This window comes from Haliotis asinina, chromosome 3 (genome assembly GCF_037392515.1).
Source record: "Haliotis asinina isolate JCU_RB_2024 chromosome 3, JCU_Hal_asi_v2, whole genome shotgun sequence".
Classification (NCBI taxonomy): Eukaryota; Metazoa; Mollusca; class Gastropoda; order Lepetellida; family Haliotidae; genus Haliotis; species Haliotis asinina.
The window spans coordinates 54,641,500-54,661,960 of NC_090282.1; the positions used below are offsets into that span (position 1 = coordinate 54,641,500).

Consider the following 20,461-nt stretch of genomic DNA (forward strand, 5'->3'; position numbering starts at 1 on the left):
ACTTTTTAACTTTCCAGCACACACATATCTGAAGGGTGACAGCAGAAGGAATGATGGATGCTTACCTTTGCCTGCTCCTGCATGGCAGAGGGGTGACTCCACATGGTGAGGGGACTATAATGAACAAAAAAAGACTTTTTGTTTATTGTACAATATTTTATTAAAACATTGATACAACTGTCACGTGACATTTTCCGGCAGCAGAAAATACATATATGTACCCCAAGGACGATCTCTATGAAAAAGAATTCATAATTAGGTACAAAAGTTGCGCTAACAAGAAACTGGACATACGTACAGACATACAAACATTGCTGAGTAAACTCCCCCATTCTGAGCTGTGTGGCGGACACGAAACCAAAATGTCTTATTTCTTTTTCAGATGTCGTGATTTATCATGTTTATGTTATGAAATATATCAAAATGAGCTTAAATCTTTGTCTTTTATTGTAAGTGTGCTGTAATTGAGAGAACAATGTGATACAACAATGTTGATGAGAGTGACAAAACTGGTGCAGTTCTAGTCACAGGTAGTTCAGCTATGCAATCTGGCACAATGTCTAAACCAGATTATTTCTTCAGTATCAACAAGTGCCTATTTAGACAGCTACCAGTGTAATGGACAACAGTAATTAGTACCTATACATCACCACTTCAACATGGTTAGATTAATGTGGGTTTCCACCAAAATGTGAATTTGTTAGCATGTTTCATGCTTGGTGGGTGTTGCAACACACAGCATTCCTATCTTGAGGATACTTGTCATGATAAGAACACTTAAATGGTTGATTGTTTCAAAAATTCTTTACAGGAAAACAATTGTAGGGCAGGTGATTTGATCCCTTGATCACAAGGTTCATGCATGGGACTCAACTTGCCACAGAAAGTTGTGGCAACTCAGTTATATATTGTAAAGTTATATCATGCCAGTTACCTTGCTGTCATCAGTCTTCATGCTGTCATTATGGTTTTCCTTGCTGTTGTCAGCTTCATTGTCCTCCATCTCCGCATCAAAAATATCAGCTGAAATATATTATTTTACTTTAGACTTCCAGCATCCACCTAACCACAAAGTTCTTACTTGTCTTACACTGCTATTGGCAGTCATTCCACTTACAGGTCACATGCACCGTAAAACACAACTTTGCAGACTCTGATACTATTCGGTATGCACTTCCTGAAACAAATCATCATAAATGCCAATTCAACCTATAAAGTTGAAAAAAATGTGTTGAAATAAAGCCTGCGAAATCAGAGTTCAAACGATTCACTAAGCTTCCCCCAGCACTGGGGGAAAAAGTGGTTTCAACAGCTGTGCTGCGCTGCGCTCAAAACACATGAGAAGTGAATAGTTTCGCAGAGCTTGAAACAGTATACCTGACCAGAGTATGAGGTCATGAACAGTTGTCTAATCTTGGTTGAGTGTACAAACAAGTAAACAATCTTCTCGTTACATAATAAATAAACAAAAAAAAAAACATATTGATTGTGATAAGCAATCTCTGTCACAGAGAAAACTAAATGTATGGTTTACTGGCACTGTCTGCCTGCTAATGACAATATGCAATGCACAACTTCAATCACTGACCACATGCAGTTAACACCAATCAGGCTTATAAGCCACATACAAAGCTATGCATATCAGCAAATGACCCAGTGGCCAATGAAAAGGCTTTGTTACACCCACTGGCACTGGGTTCGGTATCGCGTCTGCTTCATTTCAAGGGAGGTAAACCCAAGTACAAAATATTGCACTTTTGATTTGCGATTATAAGCTCATAATTTTGTCTATTTGTTTTTTTTCTTAATCAGCAATGCATTGTATATATCACGAATAAGTGATAACTGTGTTTTAATTATGTTTGATTTTTTGGTTGCATGTGACCTTTAAAACTGTACTACTTACGGTCAAACTCAGTGGGTTCTGCTACCTCCTCTGTACTTTCCTCACTGTCGGAAGGTTGCAGCTCTACAATCAGAGTGGACAGTCGCTCCTCCACACCCATCTTCATAGCCGCATCAGCCTTCAGTGCTCCCTCATAACATTCTGTATCGTGGCAGTGGAACTGACCTCCTCGCTGGAACTCCTTGTCGTCTGAACCTTTGAAGGCCTTGACATATCTTAACAGAATATATTCACATCTACAGGTACAATAACATATCATTTTACAATGAATGTACAGTTAGAAGAATGATGGCCATATTAACATTTATTTTGGCCTGATGATTTCCAACCATCGTTGACATAACTACACATATTGATCTGCCAAGTATCTCTCCCAGATCCAGAACCACTACAAGCACTGACCTGTACTCAGGAAAGCACCAATGCATGTAGTTGAAGTGATATGTAATGTATATAAACATAGATAATCCAGATTTTGAGGCACTAAAACAGCAGTCTGTTGAAGTGGATCAGCTTATTTACAGGTTTCAAAACGGAACTTAGATGAATTCTGATGCAGTGATCAGGAAATATAACATCTGCAGTTTTTGCTGTAATGCAAAAACCTGTGTTTTTCATGCAAAAAAATTGTCAAATTCTGCGTGCATGTTTGGCAATGGTAAAATACTCGTCTTGAGTTTGTCTATATACCCGCGTATAATGCGAGTTTTTCGTACCTTGATTAGGGGGGGGGGGGGGTGTGTGTGTGTCAGGAAGGGGGGTTGCATTATACCTGGGGTACATGATCTTGTTAAAATCTAAATATTTCAGGTATTTAAATACTTACCTTACCATAGGTCTATAGCATATCACCTCAAGCTTCGCTTAGTAGTAGATCTGACAGAGTGGAATTGCTATTCAATCTTGAATGGCTACCTTGCAATCCAGATACAGAAGTATCTGGATCTCCCCACTGCACTCGCACGCAGACTCCACGAGAACTTCACTTTTACTTCTCAGTCAGAACAGTCTGTAGTGGGAAGGAGCTTCCAGCATTGGGAGGGACTAACCGCCCTATGGTAATGTAAGTATTTAAATATCTAAATTAGTAGTAAGTCACATACTAACCACTGGAGGGGCATGGTACATAATCTCATTTTTTTTACATACAAGATCCCCATAGACCAAGGTAAGTAAGATCATACCTTATAGGGTGGAAGGACGCGCGAGTTGCTGTGCAACCACTAATGGTCAGAAAGACTGCAGCCCCTCCATAGACTGCCAAGTCCCGCAAGTAATGGCTAGCAAATACTGTAAAGGACCGCCATAAGCATCCAGCCATAACATCAGGAACTATACAGTTTCTGTGCAGGGCCACTGTAGAGGCTAACGCTCGAATTTCGTGCAGATTGTTAGATGACGGGTGTGGAAGATTCTGTGCGTCGTAAGCCACCAGGAGGGTCTGCCTCAACCATGAGGCTACTGTGTTCCTAGTGACTTCCCCTCTAGTAGTCATCAAATAAGGCAGGAACAATCTCTTCCTAGTTCCCCAACAAGGAGAGGACTTCTTGATATATATTCTGATAACTGTTCTTCGCGAACATCTGGTCCGATGATGGCAGTAAGAGGGGTGATGGTGAATAACCTGTCTGGCTGACCTGGCAGCTGGTTCTTCACCAAGAAATCCCAGAGAAGGCCCCTGTGTACAGCCCCAGTCCCAGCATGTGAATTTCACTAACTCTCGCCGATGTAACTAGTGCCAACAGACACACCATCTTCCTCGTTAAGTTGTCAAACAATGTCCTGTTCAGAGGCTCCTTGGGGCGACCTCTCAAGTGCTGTAGCACAACGTTCAGGTCCCACGCAGGCGGCCATAACTTAACCTTGTGATCCTCCAGCTTGAACGCCCTCAACATAGCAACCAGTTATGGGATCTTTGAGACCTTCCTATTACCTCTGACAGCTAACACTGAATTTACTGCTGACAGGTAAGTCCCATTGGTACTGCCCGAGTTTCCTCGAAACACCGCAAATAACATAAAAAACTCTAGGGTGACGCTAACAATGGGTCCTGCGACTTCTGGGCACAGAACTTCTCAAATGTAGCCCACTTGTCATCATAGAGTGACTGAGTGGAAACTGTGCACCCCGCCAATGATCTTGAACAAGAAATCGACAGAGCATTGACCGCCAAAGCTGCCGGGTCTATTGTCGGTGACACGTACAATGGAAGCTGAGCATTGAACTTCGTGGCAAGTAGGTCTATCAGAGGGCGCAAGAGATCCTGACATAAGAGTCGAAGTATCTCCGGGTGAAGCATCTACTCGGTCAGGGACAGCTTCCCTTGTCAGTAAAGCGCATCAGCTAGGACGTTTCTGCAACCTGGGATATGACGAGCTGTGGCCTAGATGTCGTTTGCATCTAGAAAACTGGCTAAGCGGAACATCTGATCCAGCAGGGACTTGGGCCTGGTTGTCCCCTGTCTCAAAATCAGCCATACGACAGTCGCATTGTCTGAAACAATCAATAGGTTGGAGTGGCGTAGTAACGGCGCCCAGTGGCTTACAACTAGAATCACTGCTTCCAGCTCGAGATTGTTGATGTGCCAACCTGCTTCTACGTAGGACCAGAGCCCCGAGGTTGTCTTACCATTGTTCGTCCACCAACACAGGTATTGGTGCAGATGTACCAGAAGCAATATCAGCACCGTAACATCGTCTGCCTGTATGTATGGGAGGAGGTACCTCTGTAACGGTCATAGCATCAGGCGCCCTCTGCGTGCTAAGTCCTGCACCGATGTCAGTAGGCCCAACAGAGACTGCCACTCCCTGAGAAGCAACGGCTCCGATAGTCCCTTCATTACAAACAGGGAAATCTACTACCACCAGTCGAGAAGAATCCGAACATGGTCATACTGTGTCTGGAGCAGGCTCCCGATAAACACCAATTCCTGTGTGGGATGCAACTGCGACTTTTCCCGGTTGATTATCCACCCTAACTGCTCCTGGAGATGGATGGCAAAGTCTAGCTGTCTGCGAAGCAACTGAGGTTTGAACTGGATGAGTAGGCAATCGTCTATGTATGGGTCGAACTCTATCTGCCTGATATGAAGAAATCGACTGATAGGCGTTGTGATACTGGTAAATAGCCACGGGGCCATGGAAATGCCAAACAGCAAGACCCGCCACTGGTAATGTAGACCCTCGTATACAAACCTCAGAAACTTCCTGTGAACCGGGTAGATGGGGCCGTGCAGATATGCATCCTTTATGTCGATGCCGGCTGGGATGTCAACGGTGGAGGTTGTATGACCGGTAGTTTGTAGCCCTTCTTCAGAATTCTGGTAACGTAAGGATCTTCGAGGATGGACTAGTTCCTCCAAAAGATGCCCAGTCTCCCGCCAGCTGGGGACAGAAGGTCAAAGTCATGACAGGTAACACCCTCAACGTCTTGAATAGGTGCGCTTCCCCATAGGGCCTCAAATGCTGACGACCACCTCAGTGTTAGTTAACTCTGCATGCTCCTTGAAAACCTCTGGGATAGCATATCCGAAGAGGGCCTCTGAGGAAAAAGGAGTTCTTATGAGACGCCGCTTCAACTTTTCCTGCCACGAACATGCGCCTAAAAAGCCCTTCCTACGCATCACCATTGTCATCTCTAATGCTGTATGGACATGCCCCAACAGTTCATGAAGCACCTTGCCCTGTCACAGGAATAACGACAACAAATGCTCCTACCAGGACTCGTTAGCTTCCTTCAAATCCACAGTCGCCGCTGATGTTGCTGACCTAGCTCCGAGACTGGCTTCTGGATGTGCCGCAGTTCCGTGTCAATCACTTGCATTCTGGAGTCCTTTACTTTTAAGTGGAGGTGGAAGATAGTCGCTGAATGGCCTCATCTAACACTGTCCCAGAGTCCCAAAGTCGAGACTGTGAACCTTATAGTCTTGCTTCTTCGACCGGGGCGCCCTAATCGTAGAATTTAACGAGAACTTGGCAAAGTCTTCATTCAGGGAGGATACCGCGTCGGAGAGAGTGGAGTGGAGAGATCTGGCCCGACGATCCGAAGATCTGGACAACGATTGGCACCGACCCGCTGGAAGAACTGCTCCTGGGGCTTCTAGATCTTGATCTTCTCACACCTGCTCATCCTGCTCTCTCTCTTCCGCTGGTGACAGTAGTGGCGCCATTCAGCGCTCCATACACCAATGCGCCCAACCCTGACACTGATCTCACAAATCCCGGTGTATCTGTTGCTTGAGATGCACCTACAGGTGCCGGTGTTGGTAACCGGATGCGCTCCTCTCTCAGCGGCGCTTCTGTAAAGTCCGAGACCAACGGAGGAGTCCTAGTCAGAGGCGTCGTCTGCTCCCGAGATGAACCTGATGTCATCGAAGGGATAGGTACATGTAAAGGTCAAAGTATCCGTTGAACCTCCGGGTGCGCTAGGGCATCTGGCCTTGACAAGTCCACCCAACCTCCCATCCGGGTGGTTGCATTGGCGTCAGTAACGACAGCAAAGTCTGCATCAGCTTCGGCTCACCCTTGCAGAAGTATCAGACACCACCCCAGGCATCTCCAGTGCAGTCATCAACTCCGGCGTACAAGGTACAGATAATCTGGATCCTGAAAAGTGCGCAGGGGAACGTGACGTAACTTCTGAGTCTTCCTCTTCCTGACCACCGCCAGAAAAACCTTAAATTCCGCACTTGATAACCCCGTACACGCTGCGCAACACTGATCAAGAGTGCACGACACCTTAGCACAATCCGGACACCAAGAGCGGGGATCCTTGCCAGACTTTAGGCCTTTACACACCACGCACAAGTGACGTGTCATGCACAACTACTGTAATTAAACAAAGATGTAAACATGACAATAAGGATAAATGAAAAAATATCCCTTACCACGTAATGGACTGCTCCACTCACACGTGCAGCAGCATGCTTGCAACTGACAAGTGAAATGGCTGCCTCTCCAAAAAGGGCAGCAATATTACACGAGAATACAGCGCCAAGTGACTAAAAAAATAAAACACAAAGCTTAGATACGGCGGAAGAAATATCAACAGACACCAATCTGCCGATAAATAAAACCAATCCAGTAAAAATTACAGAGGCAACACCGAAACTAAGAGACACACGACCGTGTCTCGTACGAAGTAGCCGATAAGTGTACAAATAACGAATTTATAGGCTATAACCGACACAAAGATTGAAAAATATTACATACCACAACACCAAGAACCCGTAAAAGGAATCAGTGCAAAAGTGTAGTAAGTCAAACTTTATTAGCTGATAAAAATAGATAGCAACCCAAACACGTCTAGACAAGATGATGCTTGAAGTAAAAGTGAAGTTCTTGTGGAGTCTTCACGCATGTGCAGTGGGGAGATCCAGATACGTATGACAGTCATCGTTTGTGTGGTAGCCATTCAAGATTGAATAGCAATTCAACTCTGTCAGATCTCCTGCTAAGCGATGCCTGAGGTAATAAGCTATAGACCTATGGTAAGGTAAGTAAAACATTTACGCTTTTTTCCAGCTGTTTCACTTTCAGTTTCCAGTGACGAAGTCAACCAACGTTTGATAGCCATCGCGGCACTTCACCAGAAAACTTCGCATTTAGTCCGAAATAACAGTTAATATCCGAAATAAAGACCATTTGTATCTCGTTTCCTTGTTTTTTACGTATATTCTCTGCAAATGAAGTTGAAATGACCATCGATCCAGATTTATAAGCCAGCTGACAGACAAGAATGACAAATTGTGAAAAAGCACTGAAAAATCAAGTCTGGGTCAAGGGGGACGCTCTTTACAGCCATTCCCTACGAAATTTGTTCTTTACAGACACGTCAAGGTGTTTTCTCCTCACTTCTTAAAGGACGCATATACTCTAATAGGGTACAAATGCAAAATCACTTGCTGACATCGTTATAAATGAAACCCCGTCATTAAAACTGCTCATTTCGATCTTTAATTACCTTAAATCGACCTTTTTGTCAACAGTGCACAATTCCCAGCCGCAAACGAAATTTCAACCAATCAGAGCGGAGCGTCTCCATGAAGTAATAGTGGGTATAGAAATGAGGGTCTGTGCAGTATTCATCTACATTTCTGGGGTTAAACTATTTCGTTTACAGGTTTGTACAAACCTAAAATCGCGAAACCTGAAATGAAAGCTATATGTTCTCACAATCGACTATCACTTAGTTCTGTCTCCTGCTTTGCAGTTTTTGAGTTACAACCTTTGTTTTCATAGACAATTCTGTCAAAATCACTTGGTGTCGCTAGGTTGTAATCCGTGCTAGGTGGTATAAACCTACACGTTATTTGACATCATTCACTTGGTGCTCATTTATAACAGGTATAATTAGTGGTAACGCCACTTAGATTACCAAACAAAGGCCCCATTTGGCATTTCTTTTGTCTGGATCGATCAAAGGATTAAACGATAACACGCTGATTGATTAATTAGTTTTATGGGGATTTAAATGGGGGATTTGTCAAAAGGTTTATGTATGTACATTTACGAATCTATACTGAATATGCTCTGTCATGTCTGTGTCTATGTAAAACAACACCCTTCTTTCAAAAGATTAACCGCCAATACATTGATTGATTGCTCATTATTGGCTAACTAAATAACATTTTAAAAAGAATGACGCACATTATGCAATGAGTTGCCAGGTGTGCTATCTTGGGTAAACAATGAAACTATACAGCAATGTGAAAAACCTGAAACGATACATCACCTTTTCGTATATTAAACAGTTAAAAGACACATCACTTGGGAAATCTGCAGATGAATTATGTATCACTTGTTTGTGTGGATATTGATGGATACATTCCTCGAACAAGGTAATAGCCTGACATTGCTCCTTTAACTTTCATTTTAATATTTGCATTTTTGTTTTTAATAAGTTGTTGTAGCTTTCAACAGAATCATTGTTTTCGTCGTTAAGTGTAATGATGCAGACGACACACACTAGGGCATGCATGCAAATTATAATTCATATAGGCAAACTATGAAATGTCTACATATTACATTCCTGTTATACATTTGCAGATCGCTTCTTTTTATTAAGTTTCAAAATGCATACAAGTATGATTATAAAGTAATTAGGATTATGAGACCAAGTATAAAGACATATATTGACAAGTGTCCACATACTGTACTGATGAGTGAACGTTACAAACCAAGTAAATTTAGCAAGTGAAGAAACTTATCGCGCAGTATTTTCACTTCAACCACAATCTCGCTTAGGGTATGTTACAGGTTGTGTCATGTAAACTCCTTTCGGTAATGATTCAAATTTTTTGTTTTGATTTTCTAACTTGATGAGAACAAACCATACATAATCTCATTAATTCAAATGGATTTGACTTCACGATTTTCAAAAATGGCGGCACCCTGTCTGAGGATGAATGCTATTTAAGTTTGTTTTCACCGACTTACAAAATCGAAATTACTTTTCACTGGTAGTAAAATATGTATTTTATTGATGGACATTAGGATTTTACATGACATTGCTTATAACATAACAATTTCACTCTTGGAATCGGTCAATATAAGGGGTCAATATAACATTACTTACAATATTATTGTCTCTTCGACCACAACCTCGTTTCCGAGGAAGAAAGCGTTATACCCATGCAAAATCCTTTTGGTCAGCAATGTGTAGTAAGCAGTCTTGATTTTATAACTTGATGAAACTTGAACTCCATTTTCTATCATGGAAGCGTAGTAGGGGGCGAACCATCCGATTTAGTATATACCACAGGTTTCTACAACGCCCACACTAACAACCAATTTAAGCACAAACTACAGAGTCTGGTGGAAATCTGTGCATAGTGACACCATCACCTGACGCCAAGGAGCAATTGATGGCAACACAACAATTCGGCATGTCTTTGGTGACGTCGAGAAATCAGTAAAAATGACGAACTTCCTACACATTTTCTATACATTTACTTGGAAGTCGTTCCTTCTATGACGTCACTATAGGGCTCTGACGACAGAGTTACGTAACCTGTCTGCGGTTTCGTTTGCGGGCGAGAGAGAGAGAAGAAGACGGCTTCTTAGCACCTTTTGAGCGCTTGGTATTAATTAACCACAAGTTTTTGTTTAAAAAAATGGTGTTTCATTTATGACTAACAAGAAGTCTTTCATATGCAGTGATAAAAAGAGTACCAAAAAATTGAGTTTAGTGGTCCTTTAATTGTAACCAATTTCCCGCGAAATCCTGTTTACCACGGACACAAAGGTGTGGCAATTCACTCCTTATACATAGTCACTAGAATAGGTTACTGATTGTGCCATATACTAAGAGCTGCAGTTCAGAAACTTGACACATCGTTTTCCCTGCTTCGTGTTAAAAATATTAACTCCTTCACAGTTAGCAAACACTTCAGTGTTTCACAAGCGGGATCATCTCATATTTCTTTTATCTATTTAGCATATAATTTCCATATTATTATATATTTAACTTAAATTATCACTGCAGTCATTTTGGTCCTTCAGAAAAGTATATGTTACATGCCTATACTGAAATACACGGCAAAATAGACAAACATAACCAGTAACAAAATTACATTTTGTTTGCTGGAGATGGTCCCTACAGCACAAGTGACCTAGTGACTTGTTTTGGAGATATACACTCGACAAAGCTTCGTAGACAAAACAACAACGGAAGACAAACATATAATTATTGGATGTGCTGGTAATGTGCTTCATTCTAGGTCATTTTGGAGTAATACGCTCCACAAGGCTTCGCATAAACAAAACACTTTTTTTATTGGTGCCGCTGGTGTGCTTCATCCGTGGTCGCATTATACACATATCATTTATGCTCGATTTTGAAGGGGTGTAGAGGGGGGGTGGGGAAGGAGGCTGTCGCATTATATGCGGGTATACACAGTACTTATGATGACGTCAAATGTTTGGCAAAGTGGAATGAGAGGATTGAAAATATTTTATTCAGAATTCCCAAACTACCAAAATGCAGCAGTACACCACCAGACTAATCTATGTGCCACGTTTGGTGAAATTTTATTGAAAGGTTTTACAGTTTAGTCAAAGTTGTTGCCTTGGAAACACAAAAAATATTCTAATCAGAAATCCAAAACTACCAAAAGGCACCAGTACACCACCAGATCCATCTCTGTGCCAAATTTGGTGAATAAATAGTGAATGCAACGTATGTCATATTTGGGATTTCACTTTCACCCAATTAAGACATGTTGCATTTCTAAATCGAATCGTGTCTTCAAATAGTGAATGGTTTTGAAGTTCTGGTCCAGAAAATGTGAATATACATGGACCTCTCACCACCACCTAAAAATGCGTTGCGGGGGATAATGATTATGGATGGATGGACGCACAGACGGACAGACAGACAGAGTGTCAACTATATACTCTCACACTACATGCTGGGGGGATAACAAAGGTTATGTGACAGCACTTTGATGTATTCTTGGATAGTTTTTGTGCATAGAACAAACTGACCTGTCACTAATAACAAAGTATGTATACATATCCATTTTCTGTCAACTTCACTTCATTCTGAGGCATGTGTAAACGCAACATGATAGTGATTGCTGTAAACAATCAGGACTGGAGTAATATGTATCAGAGGATAAACTTGCATAATTCAATAGGGATTCTTGCCTCTACTTCGGATGACTCATCAAGATGAAAAGATGAGCAAACTTAGGGGGTCAACTTACCTCTGGAACAAACTGTTTTATACTCATTTTAAGGTTTAAGTTAGGACCTCAGCTTACCTGTGAGATCAGCTGATCTACAGTAACATATGGTAGATGATGGACTGGATAATGATGGCTTTGCACAATAAATACTTTCACCAAAACATTTGAATGACATAAAAGAGTATCATCTTACTTTGCACGGACCCAGGCCCGAGACGAAGGGTCATCAAAGAACTGGACATGCAGCTGGACTTGTTTTCCTCCTTTGGTATGTTTCTTCTCAGTCGGATGATTACACACCAGACTTGGCCACCATGGGTACCCCTCCAATTTGGCCCATACAACAGCACCAGGCTGGAACTCTACACAACACAATTTGATAAGCATACATTACCACGGGTAAGAATACATGGTACAACATTCCAATCAAGAATCACCAGTGGCTGAAAGTCATGATAACTGATCAAGTGTTTCAAAATTTGAAAAAAAACAAAACAAACCCAACCACAGTTTTGTTAAGAAGCCCTCCTGGCTCATGAACGTTGGGGAAAAGTTCTTCCCAGCGTGAGTTTATTTGTCATGCTGAAGTGGAATAAACACTGCTGAAATGGTTGTGCCTGTCACTGACATTCATTCAATGATGAATTACTTAGCATCTTCTTCACTGAAAAACTTGTGTAGTGATACTAATAAGTCAAGAGTCACCAGAAGATGACATATCCCCCTGGGACCCACACACTTGAAACAGCATATCATCTGAGAGTTACTTGATGTATTCTTAGACTACGTTCGAATCATTTCCATGGAAATCATGAAAAATATAAATGCTACATATCTGTAAACACCAAAAGGCACTACTTCAAGATCTGCCTCACATACCAGTATTTGCCAAGTTTTGATGAAAGATATCAAATTGTTTGCGACTTGTGCTATGGAAATGAAGCCTATCAACCATTATCAACATACAGAGTTATAGCGCCAGTAAACACTGCCATCCTAAAACATATATATGTCAGAAAATTAATAATAAAACAATCTTCCTCAATTTCATTTCATTAAATTTAATCCCGTCTTCATTCATTAAAATTCTTTACAGTAACATCATGGTACCACTTCCTCTTACATCTTCATAATGGTCCGCTTTTTGTACATATCGCCTAGTATGTTACATATCTTCATAGAAAACATGCATAATACCTATACCAAAACATATTTATCTCTATCAAATTAACTACCTGAGATATGAATTATTCTGGTAATGGAACAGAAATTCTTTTTTCAGACTTGCTAACTGAATCGCCATGAGCTAGGATCAAAATGTGTGTACTAATAGCTACTTTGCCATAGCTGAATAACTGGAAGGACAACTGATTTATCATGTCTTGTGATGATTGATTGCAAGTTACCTATACACATACCTATTTACAAATACAAAATTTGTTAGTGCACTTCTGAAGGTGTGTAGTTTTTACTTGGCACACTACACAAAAAAAACCAGTTCTGCTGTGTCTAAGGAATATACCATTTACTTGGCATTTGTTCCATGTTGCATATAACTGACTATAAAGTATGGGTCTCATAACTTGAGGGTTCATCCATGGACCCCAAATCACACATTATATCAGCACATGCACACTGGGCCGACTGGTTCTCTGTCGCAATTATGTGAGTATTGCAATGTATAAGGACCAAGAAAAGCTATGATGAGCATTTTTGAAAATCAAAAACACCAGTATGGGTAAGTCTGTGAGTGCAAGTGCACAAGTGTAGATCTGTCCTTTGAAAATGTCTGCTAATTGATGAATGTAGGCACTTTCAAGAAAAAAAATACCAGGTAGCAAGGTTTTGCTACTGAGTTTCGTTTCAGGTAGCAAAATAGTAGCTTGAATGGCAAATTTGGTACCTCAAAGTGTTAAGTTCGAATCCTGCAAGGAATGTGGAAAGTCTCTAAATGTTTAACTGACTGAAACATGAGACAGACAATGATTTAGAACAATGATCAGTCACACAGACTATAACTGTCTTATGAAAACTGTGTTGTGTTAATTTGTTTAATTTATTTATCAGTGATATGCCATCTACCTTGTACTGCATTATGTACTGTACCATAGTAAGAGCACTCTGTTCCACCCTTATTTCTCAATATCAACTTTTCAGTTGTACCCCTGGATATACTATATAAATATCAAAATATACTGAACATCATTGAAAACGCACCACCTGTAAATTTTGAAATAAGGCAATAGAATCTTTTGGAAATGGAAAATTAATGGTGGGAATTTTGAGAATAACACACTAGATCGTAAATAACGCTCTACAGTAAAAAACGGATCGGTCGAACACATCACATGAAAACAACAAAATTCATGCACATCACACACGAAGGGCACAAATTGCATGCAGAAAGCATGCTGTTCAGGGGTATAAATGACCTTCGGCACAAAACCGTTCTCATTTTTGCAGTACTTTCATAAGTAAAGTTTTTTCGCCATGCCAAGATTGTCACCAGAGGAACGAGAACAGGCCTTGGGTATGTTGCAGGTCGGCGCTTCAAGCAGAAACATTGCACGACGATTTGGGTGTCATCATTCGACCATTCTGAGGCTTGCTAACAGATACCAACAAACAGGAACCAGCAGGGACCGGCAACGCCCAGGTCAGGCACGTGTTACCACCCCTCGCCAAGATCGAGACATTGTACGGCGCCATATTCGGGATCGAACCTTGCCCGCTGCCAGAACCGCCAACGCTGTCCAGGGTCGACGTGGTTTGATCAGCGCTTCCACCGTCCGACGCCGTCTCCGTGCGGCAGGGTTACGTTGTCGACGCCCTTACGTTGGACCCATCCTGACTGACAGGCATCGCCGTGAACGCCGACAATGGGCTGAACAGCATCGTGTGTGGTTGTTACGACGTTGGCATGGTGTGGTGTTCTCCGACGAGTCGCGTTTTCACTTGCGAAATGCTGACGGGCGTCTACGGGTATGACGTCGACGGGGTGAACGTTATCATCAGGATTGTGTTGTGCAAACCGATTGGTGGGGTGGAGGCAGCATTATGGTGTGGGGAGGGATAAGTTATCACCACAGAACCGCTCTGATTGTTTGTCGTGGCAGAGTGAATGCCGTTTACTACCGTGACAACATTCTTCAGAACAACGTCGTTCCCTTCTTTCACCAGCATCAAGATCTGCACACATTTCAACATGACAATGCACGAGCCCACACTGCACGTGTTTCGATACAGTATCTGGCTAACAACAACATTCCTCTACTTCATTGGCCTGCATTGTCACCAGATTTGTCACCCATCGAACACTTGTGGGATTACATCGGCCAACGCCTCGCACGTCGTCCGCAGATCAACAACCTTGGGGAACTCGACAATGCCTTGCAGCAAGAGTGGAATGCAGTGCCTCAGGACTTTATTCAGAGACTTATCCGTTCAATGAGGAGACGTTGCACAGCTTGTGTTGCTGCTAACGGGGGTCATACACGCTACTGACTTTCCATTTTGACCCCATCTTTATTTCATTGTCAGCTGCATTAAATCTTCACTGTTTTGCTTGATTGTTTTTTGCTTCTTTTCTTTATCAAACATTGGTCTACACAAATATGTAAAATTTACATAGATTGCTCACTTCTGCTCTTAGAAATCCACAATTTTAGGGGTGGTGCGTTTTCAATGATGTTCAGTATATTACGAGGGGTAATACAAGGCTCCAGATACGTTATCAAGATCAGGAGTATGTACTCATTACTTCAATACAGGAGTACTGGAAACACTCAAGAGTACATTTAAGTACTGAATGGAATTTAATGGATTATCAGCAATTTTGTGTTTTGTTTTATATTTCTACCACAACATTGCTACCGCTTGAACAAACAGGTCCATGAACAACAGAAGAATATATCCTCGCGTCATGGGGCATAGGTAATTCACAACTATGAATATGATCGCTGATGTTGTCAAGTCATGTAAACATAATGTAGAGTTACATGACATATCCTGCCGTAATGTAAATTCGTGGACATCTATTTTCGCGCACCTATCATTCCCAGATTCACGCGGTAGGTACACATAAAACCGTGACATCAGATTTCTTGTTTATAAACAAGAAGTCGTTGACTCGTCTCTGCCATCACAATGTGGAAATCAAATGTGTCTAAGGTGAGTTTCTTATCAAAAGTTATCTAGCATATGTCTTTTCATGCTTCTGCACTAATTCCAAAAACATCGGGATGAAAATGAGATCCAGAAAATAGTTTTCACTCATGACAGCAGTTATCTACTGGTCGTCTGTATAAGTAACTACTGACGCTAAAAGGTCATGACCCAAGTAGGTGGGGGTCTTGCCCAGGAAAAAAAAATTATGGAAGCCCAATTCAGACATATTCCTTACATCTTAAGAGCAAAATTTCATCAAAGGTTACCAATGAATAGCAACTATAACGACTTTGTAGGATCAAAGGAAATTGTTTTAAGTAATTAATTGAGGAAATATGCTCGTATTTATTCAGAAAAATTCTCCAAAAAGATACTGATTACATTAAAAAAGACAAAACAATGATGGTGATTTTTTTTGGGGTGTGTGTGTGAGTAAATTTTGTTACAAATAAATAAGCTTTTTGTTATATTTGCACATGTCCTGACTTGCATTCAAGGCTTGGAGGCCGATACAGGCCTTACTCACCAACAGCAGTGACAAATGCCTATGTTTCAGTTGTTGAAGGTGGTGCTTCTATCCGTGGAGCAGCAGGAAAAGATGGTATTCCTGAGGCAACGTTGCGTGACAGAGTCAGAGGTTATGTGAACCCTGAAGTTGTCAAGCCTGGTATACTGTTGCTGCTCAACCAAGAAGAGGAACTGCACCTTGTTGAACATCTGAAGGTTATGGCTGCTTCAGGTTATGGCTATAGCAGAGCAGAAGTGGTGGACATGGCAAGTACTTATGCTGTAGCACTTGGTAAGCGTAATGAAGAACGTTTTCTCACTTTGATGGGGTTCTACAACTTCATGAAGAGATGGCCTGAACTGAAGATGTGCAAGCCAAGGAATTTGGAGCTACAGTGGGCAAAGGCTACATCACAAGAATGTGTCACAGAATGTGTCGAAGAGCTTCAAAAACTTCTCAGTAAATATGACCTACTTAACTCACCAGAGAGAACTGACAATGTTGATGAAAAGGGACTGAAACAAAACCATTCGTCTCCATCCACTGTAACTTCTTTAGAAGCTGCTGCAACAACACCAGCCGTAGTATCTGGCAAGGGTACTACTGTTACTGTTATTGGATGTGGCAACGCTCTTGGCAACCAAATTCCACCATACTTTGTATTTCCAGGCAAGAGGATGAGGCCAGAACTACTCAAAGACTGCTATAACCAAGACATTTTGAGTTAAAAAGTTTATAAAATATTTGATAGAAATATAAGGAACAATTGAAGTTAAGTTAGGAAGGGTCAATGTACTGGGAAAATGCATTGACCAAGTAATCAAATTTTATGGATTCACTTTTCTCGAGGAAATGGCAATTTCTCTGAAGTAACATAAACTAGGACTTTATAATTCTACATGATTAGGCGGATGGACATTCGGATACTAATGGTCAGTGTGTCAATAAAAGGGAGCTGATGGAACTGTAACAGAGTCTAGCTGGTCCAATACTCAGGTTTTCAGGTACTATCTTGAACATCATTTTGCCAAGTTTGTACAAGGCCGAGATTCAAACAAGATACTGATCCTGTATGATGGTCACAAGTCCCATATTTCCCTTCAACACATTGACTTGGCCAAAGAACACAATATTATTCTGTTCATCCTCCCTGCACACACAAGACATGTTCTGCAGCCACTTGATGTAGGATGCTTTGGCCCATTTGAAAGGAACTACAACAACGAGTGTCACAAATTTATGCGAGCTAATGCTTGCCCTGGTATTGATTGATATTCTGTTTGCGATCTCACATGTAAAGCATATGACAAGGTACTTTCTCCTGACAACTTGAGAAGTTCTCTCTGGAAATCTGGAATCCATCCATTTGACCCACTCGTTGTTGACCAATCAGCGTTCATTCCGGCAAAGGTTTTGAAGAGAGCGGCACTTGGAACTCAGCTGACCTCTGATGTTCCAGATCTTCAAGAAATTACTCCATCTCCATCAACATCAACGCCAACATTCTTCAAGTTCTGGGAGGAAGCTGTTGGCCAAGTTAACAAGGTTACCAAGAGGAGGACAATCAGCATAGTTGTGTCAGGAAAGACTATCAATGAAGACTCCACAAGGGAGAAAATTGTACAACATAACATCCTCGTCACAAGTACAGCTTCATCTAAACCAAAGAAAAAAGCAACAGCTTCTTCATCTGGCCTCCAACAGCCTGGACCTTCCAGCATCAAAAAGACAAAAGCTGCTCATCCGGTGAAACATACAACAGTTTCTGATAGTTCATCTGACAAGATCACAGAGGATGATAAATGCTGCGTTTGTCACAGATTTGTGCCTTCGGAAAAAGTACATTCTGATGCCATCTATTTCACTTCATGGGGAGAATGTATGTATAGAGGATGTGACCACCGGACTCACCTCAAGTACTGTTGTGCAGGTACAAGACTTTCAAGAAAGGATATTTTTTACTGTCCATGCCATGATTTGCCATCCTTGCAGACAATGAAACTGTCAATGTTCACTAGTAAATACTGGCAACATTCAACTTTCACATCAGTTTCTCATGTTGTGAACTTTTCATGTTATGAACTTTTCATTCAGGATTAATGGAACGTTTACTACTTTCATTGCATTTTCTCTGAGATTACTGGAACGTTTTACAGCATTTTTCTACGAATATAGCCTAAAGTAGACAGATTCTGAACATTACCTTGCTAAAACCTTGTTATCGGTACTGCAAGACATGAACTTCAGACATTACATCATTATCAGCTGTTGGCATAAACTGTGCGCCGTACTGATTGTCCTGTCATCAGCTATCATGAATATTGATGACGTAGCTCACAAATGACCCACATACTGTCGTCCGGATAATGGCTTCTTCCCGCTACGAAAGCCAAGTGTCAAAGGCTGGAACTTGTGTTTTTAGAAACATTTTACGCTGATGGAGGTTTGTATAATTGTTTAATTTCATGTGCCTTGTTAATCCTGCATACCATGTCGAAACGTGTTATGTGCGCGAATATTGATTACGCGAGGTTACCTTTTTATGTCATATATGTCAATAAAACACTTTTGTCATTCTGAAGTTCAACGTTGTCGGTATTGGACCACAGGCGGCCATTGTGCACAAACTCTGTTGATGTCATGTTTCCATGGTATTCCCTACATACCAACTTACGGGTGCACAGCACGTCACAATCTGACATGTTATGAACAGCCAATCCTGAAGTGTCAAAGTAGGTTTACAGTAATAACAAAGTGGATAAGTTGTTATACTGTCAATAATTTTAGAAGTAACAAAATAGTCATATTTCTTCAGTGTAAATTTCAAGTACACAAAATATGTAGAGTTGATCAACAGAATGTTTGAAATGGAACTAAAAAAACAACTGCAAAGATGGCCCTATGAGACTTCCACAGTTTGAAGAAATAGCTAGACATAAAGGTATTTTTTTTTAGTTGATAACTGTACGTATGCAAAATGAATGAATGTCTCAACATATTTCGCTCACAGCCGTGATGACCTACTGCTGAACGTAATCAGTCGATAGGTGATTTAGTGCGTGGATCGTGAGAAAATTAGAAAATCATTAGAAAATATAACGGAAACTTAAGTACCACGGAATCATATGACGGCATGGTGCTTAGTTGTTTGTGTCCTCATGGTTTTGTTGTGAACAGTGGTGAAAAGGTCATTTCTAATTGAAACTAAGACTGAAACCTTAGGCAAAAACATCTGATTTCTTCACCTATGTCATAACATCATCACCAATGTTTTCACTTAATTTTTTTAATTTATCTAATACCTGTGTTGGTGTCACAAGTCTTCTTGCCGTTGGTTGCAGGTGTTTTCCCTTTACACGAATTCGGTGATCGACGGGGTGACAACACAGCTTTCTTTGATGTCTCGTTATTTGGAGCTTTGTTTGGCGTTTTTGTGAAGAAAGAGAACAGATTTGATTGTTTTATGGACATTTTAACAGGTTTCCGTCAAAATATAATGTCAACACTCCACGCACATCGTCTCCCGCGTTTTTGAGAACACGCTTCCGGTGGAATGTCTAAAAGATGAAGGTATCATAACAAAAACGAAACTAGATTATTCTCATAGTGTTGATCGCGATCTTCGTTACTCCAGCTATGAGTTTCAAACGCTAATACCCACCTAAAATTCATGAAGGCAAAATAAATCACACTGCCTAATTTACTAATTATGATACTATCATAAGAATAACATAAAAATATGAATACAGTACAGCCAGAAAAATGGTGGTGTCAGCAGTTTTGTACATAAAATATTTAAAACTTATGCTTAAATATTAAAAGGAGTAGGGACGGTCATTAAACCCTCAAATAACACATGGGGTCCATGTGTATGGAATATAATGAAATACAAATTAGAAATTATATATGATGTAAATGATATCGCTGTCAATTAAAAAGACAACGTGATTCAGTCAGTCTATTTTTTTGTCGTTCCTGTGTCCAACCCCTTATGCACAGCACTGTTTGTCTGTTTGTGTTGACAAAGCAAAGCGAAGGCCTTGTGAATGTTCGCTCCTGGAAATGCAAAACGTCTCCGCAGTCACACCTATGGTAAAACCTATCGAAAGATTCGTAACAACCAAAAACCTTCATTATGAGTACAATAACACAGCGAAGAACACCACCCATCTAAAAATACCACAAGAATATC

At 41.0% G+C, this 20,461-nt stretch overlaps 1 protein-coding gene across 1 annotated transcript in view; it reads right to left on the reverse strand.

Annotated features, from left to right (window-relative positions):
* The window catches only part of LOC137278177 (DNA mismatch repair protein Msh6-like), a 90,537-nt gene extending 70,696 nt beyond the window's left edge, over positions 1-19,841 (reverse strand). Inside the window, exons 1-4 of the mRNA XM_067810370.1 lie at positions 19,572-19,841; positions 11,788-11,956; positions 1,907-2,121; positions 935-1,023 (exon numbers count right to left, since the gene is read on the reverse strand). Of these exons, the coding sequence (XP_067666471.1) occupies positions 935-1,023; positions 1,907-2,121; positions 11,788-11,956; positions 19,572-19,740 (642 nt within the window). The 5' untranslated portion in view covers positions 19,741-19,841. The remainder of the gene's footprint in view (positions 1-934; positions 1,024-1,906; positions 2,122-11,787; positions 11,957-19,571) is intronic.
* Positions 19,842-20,461: the final 620 nt, after the last annotated feature.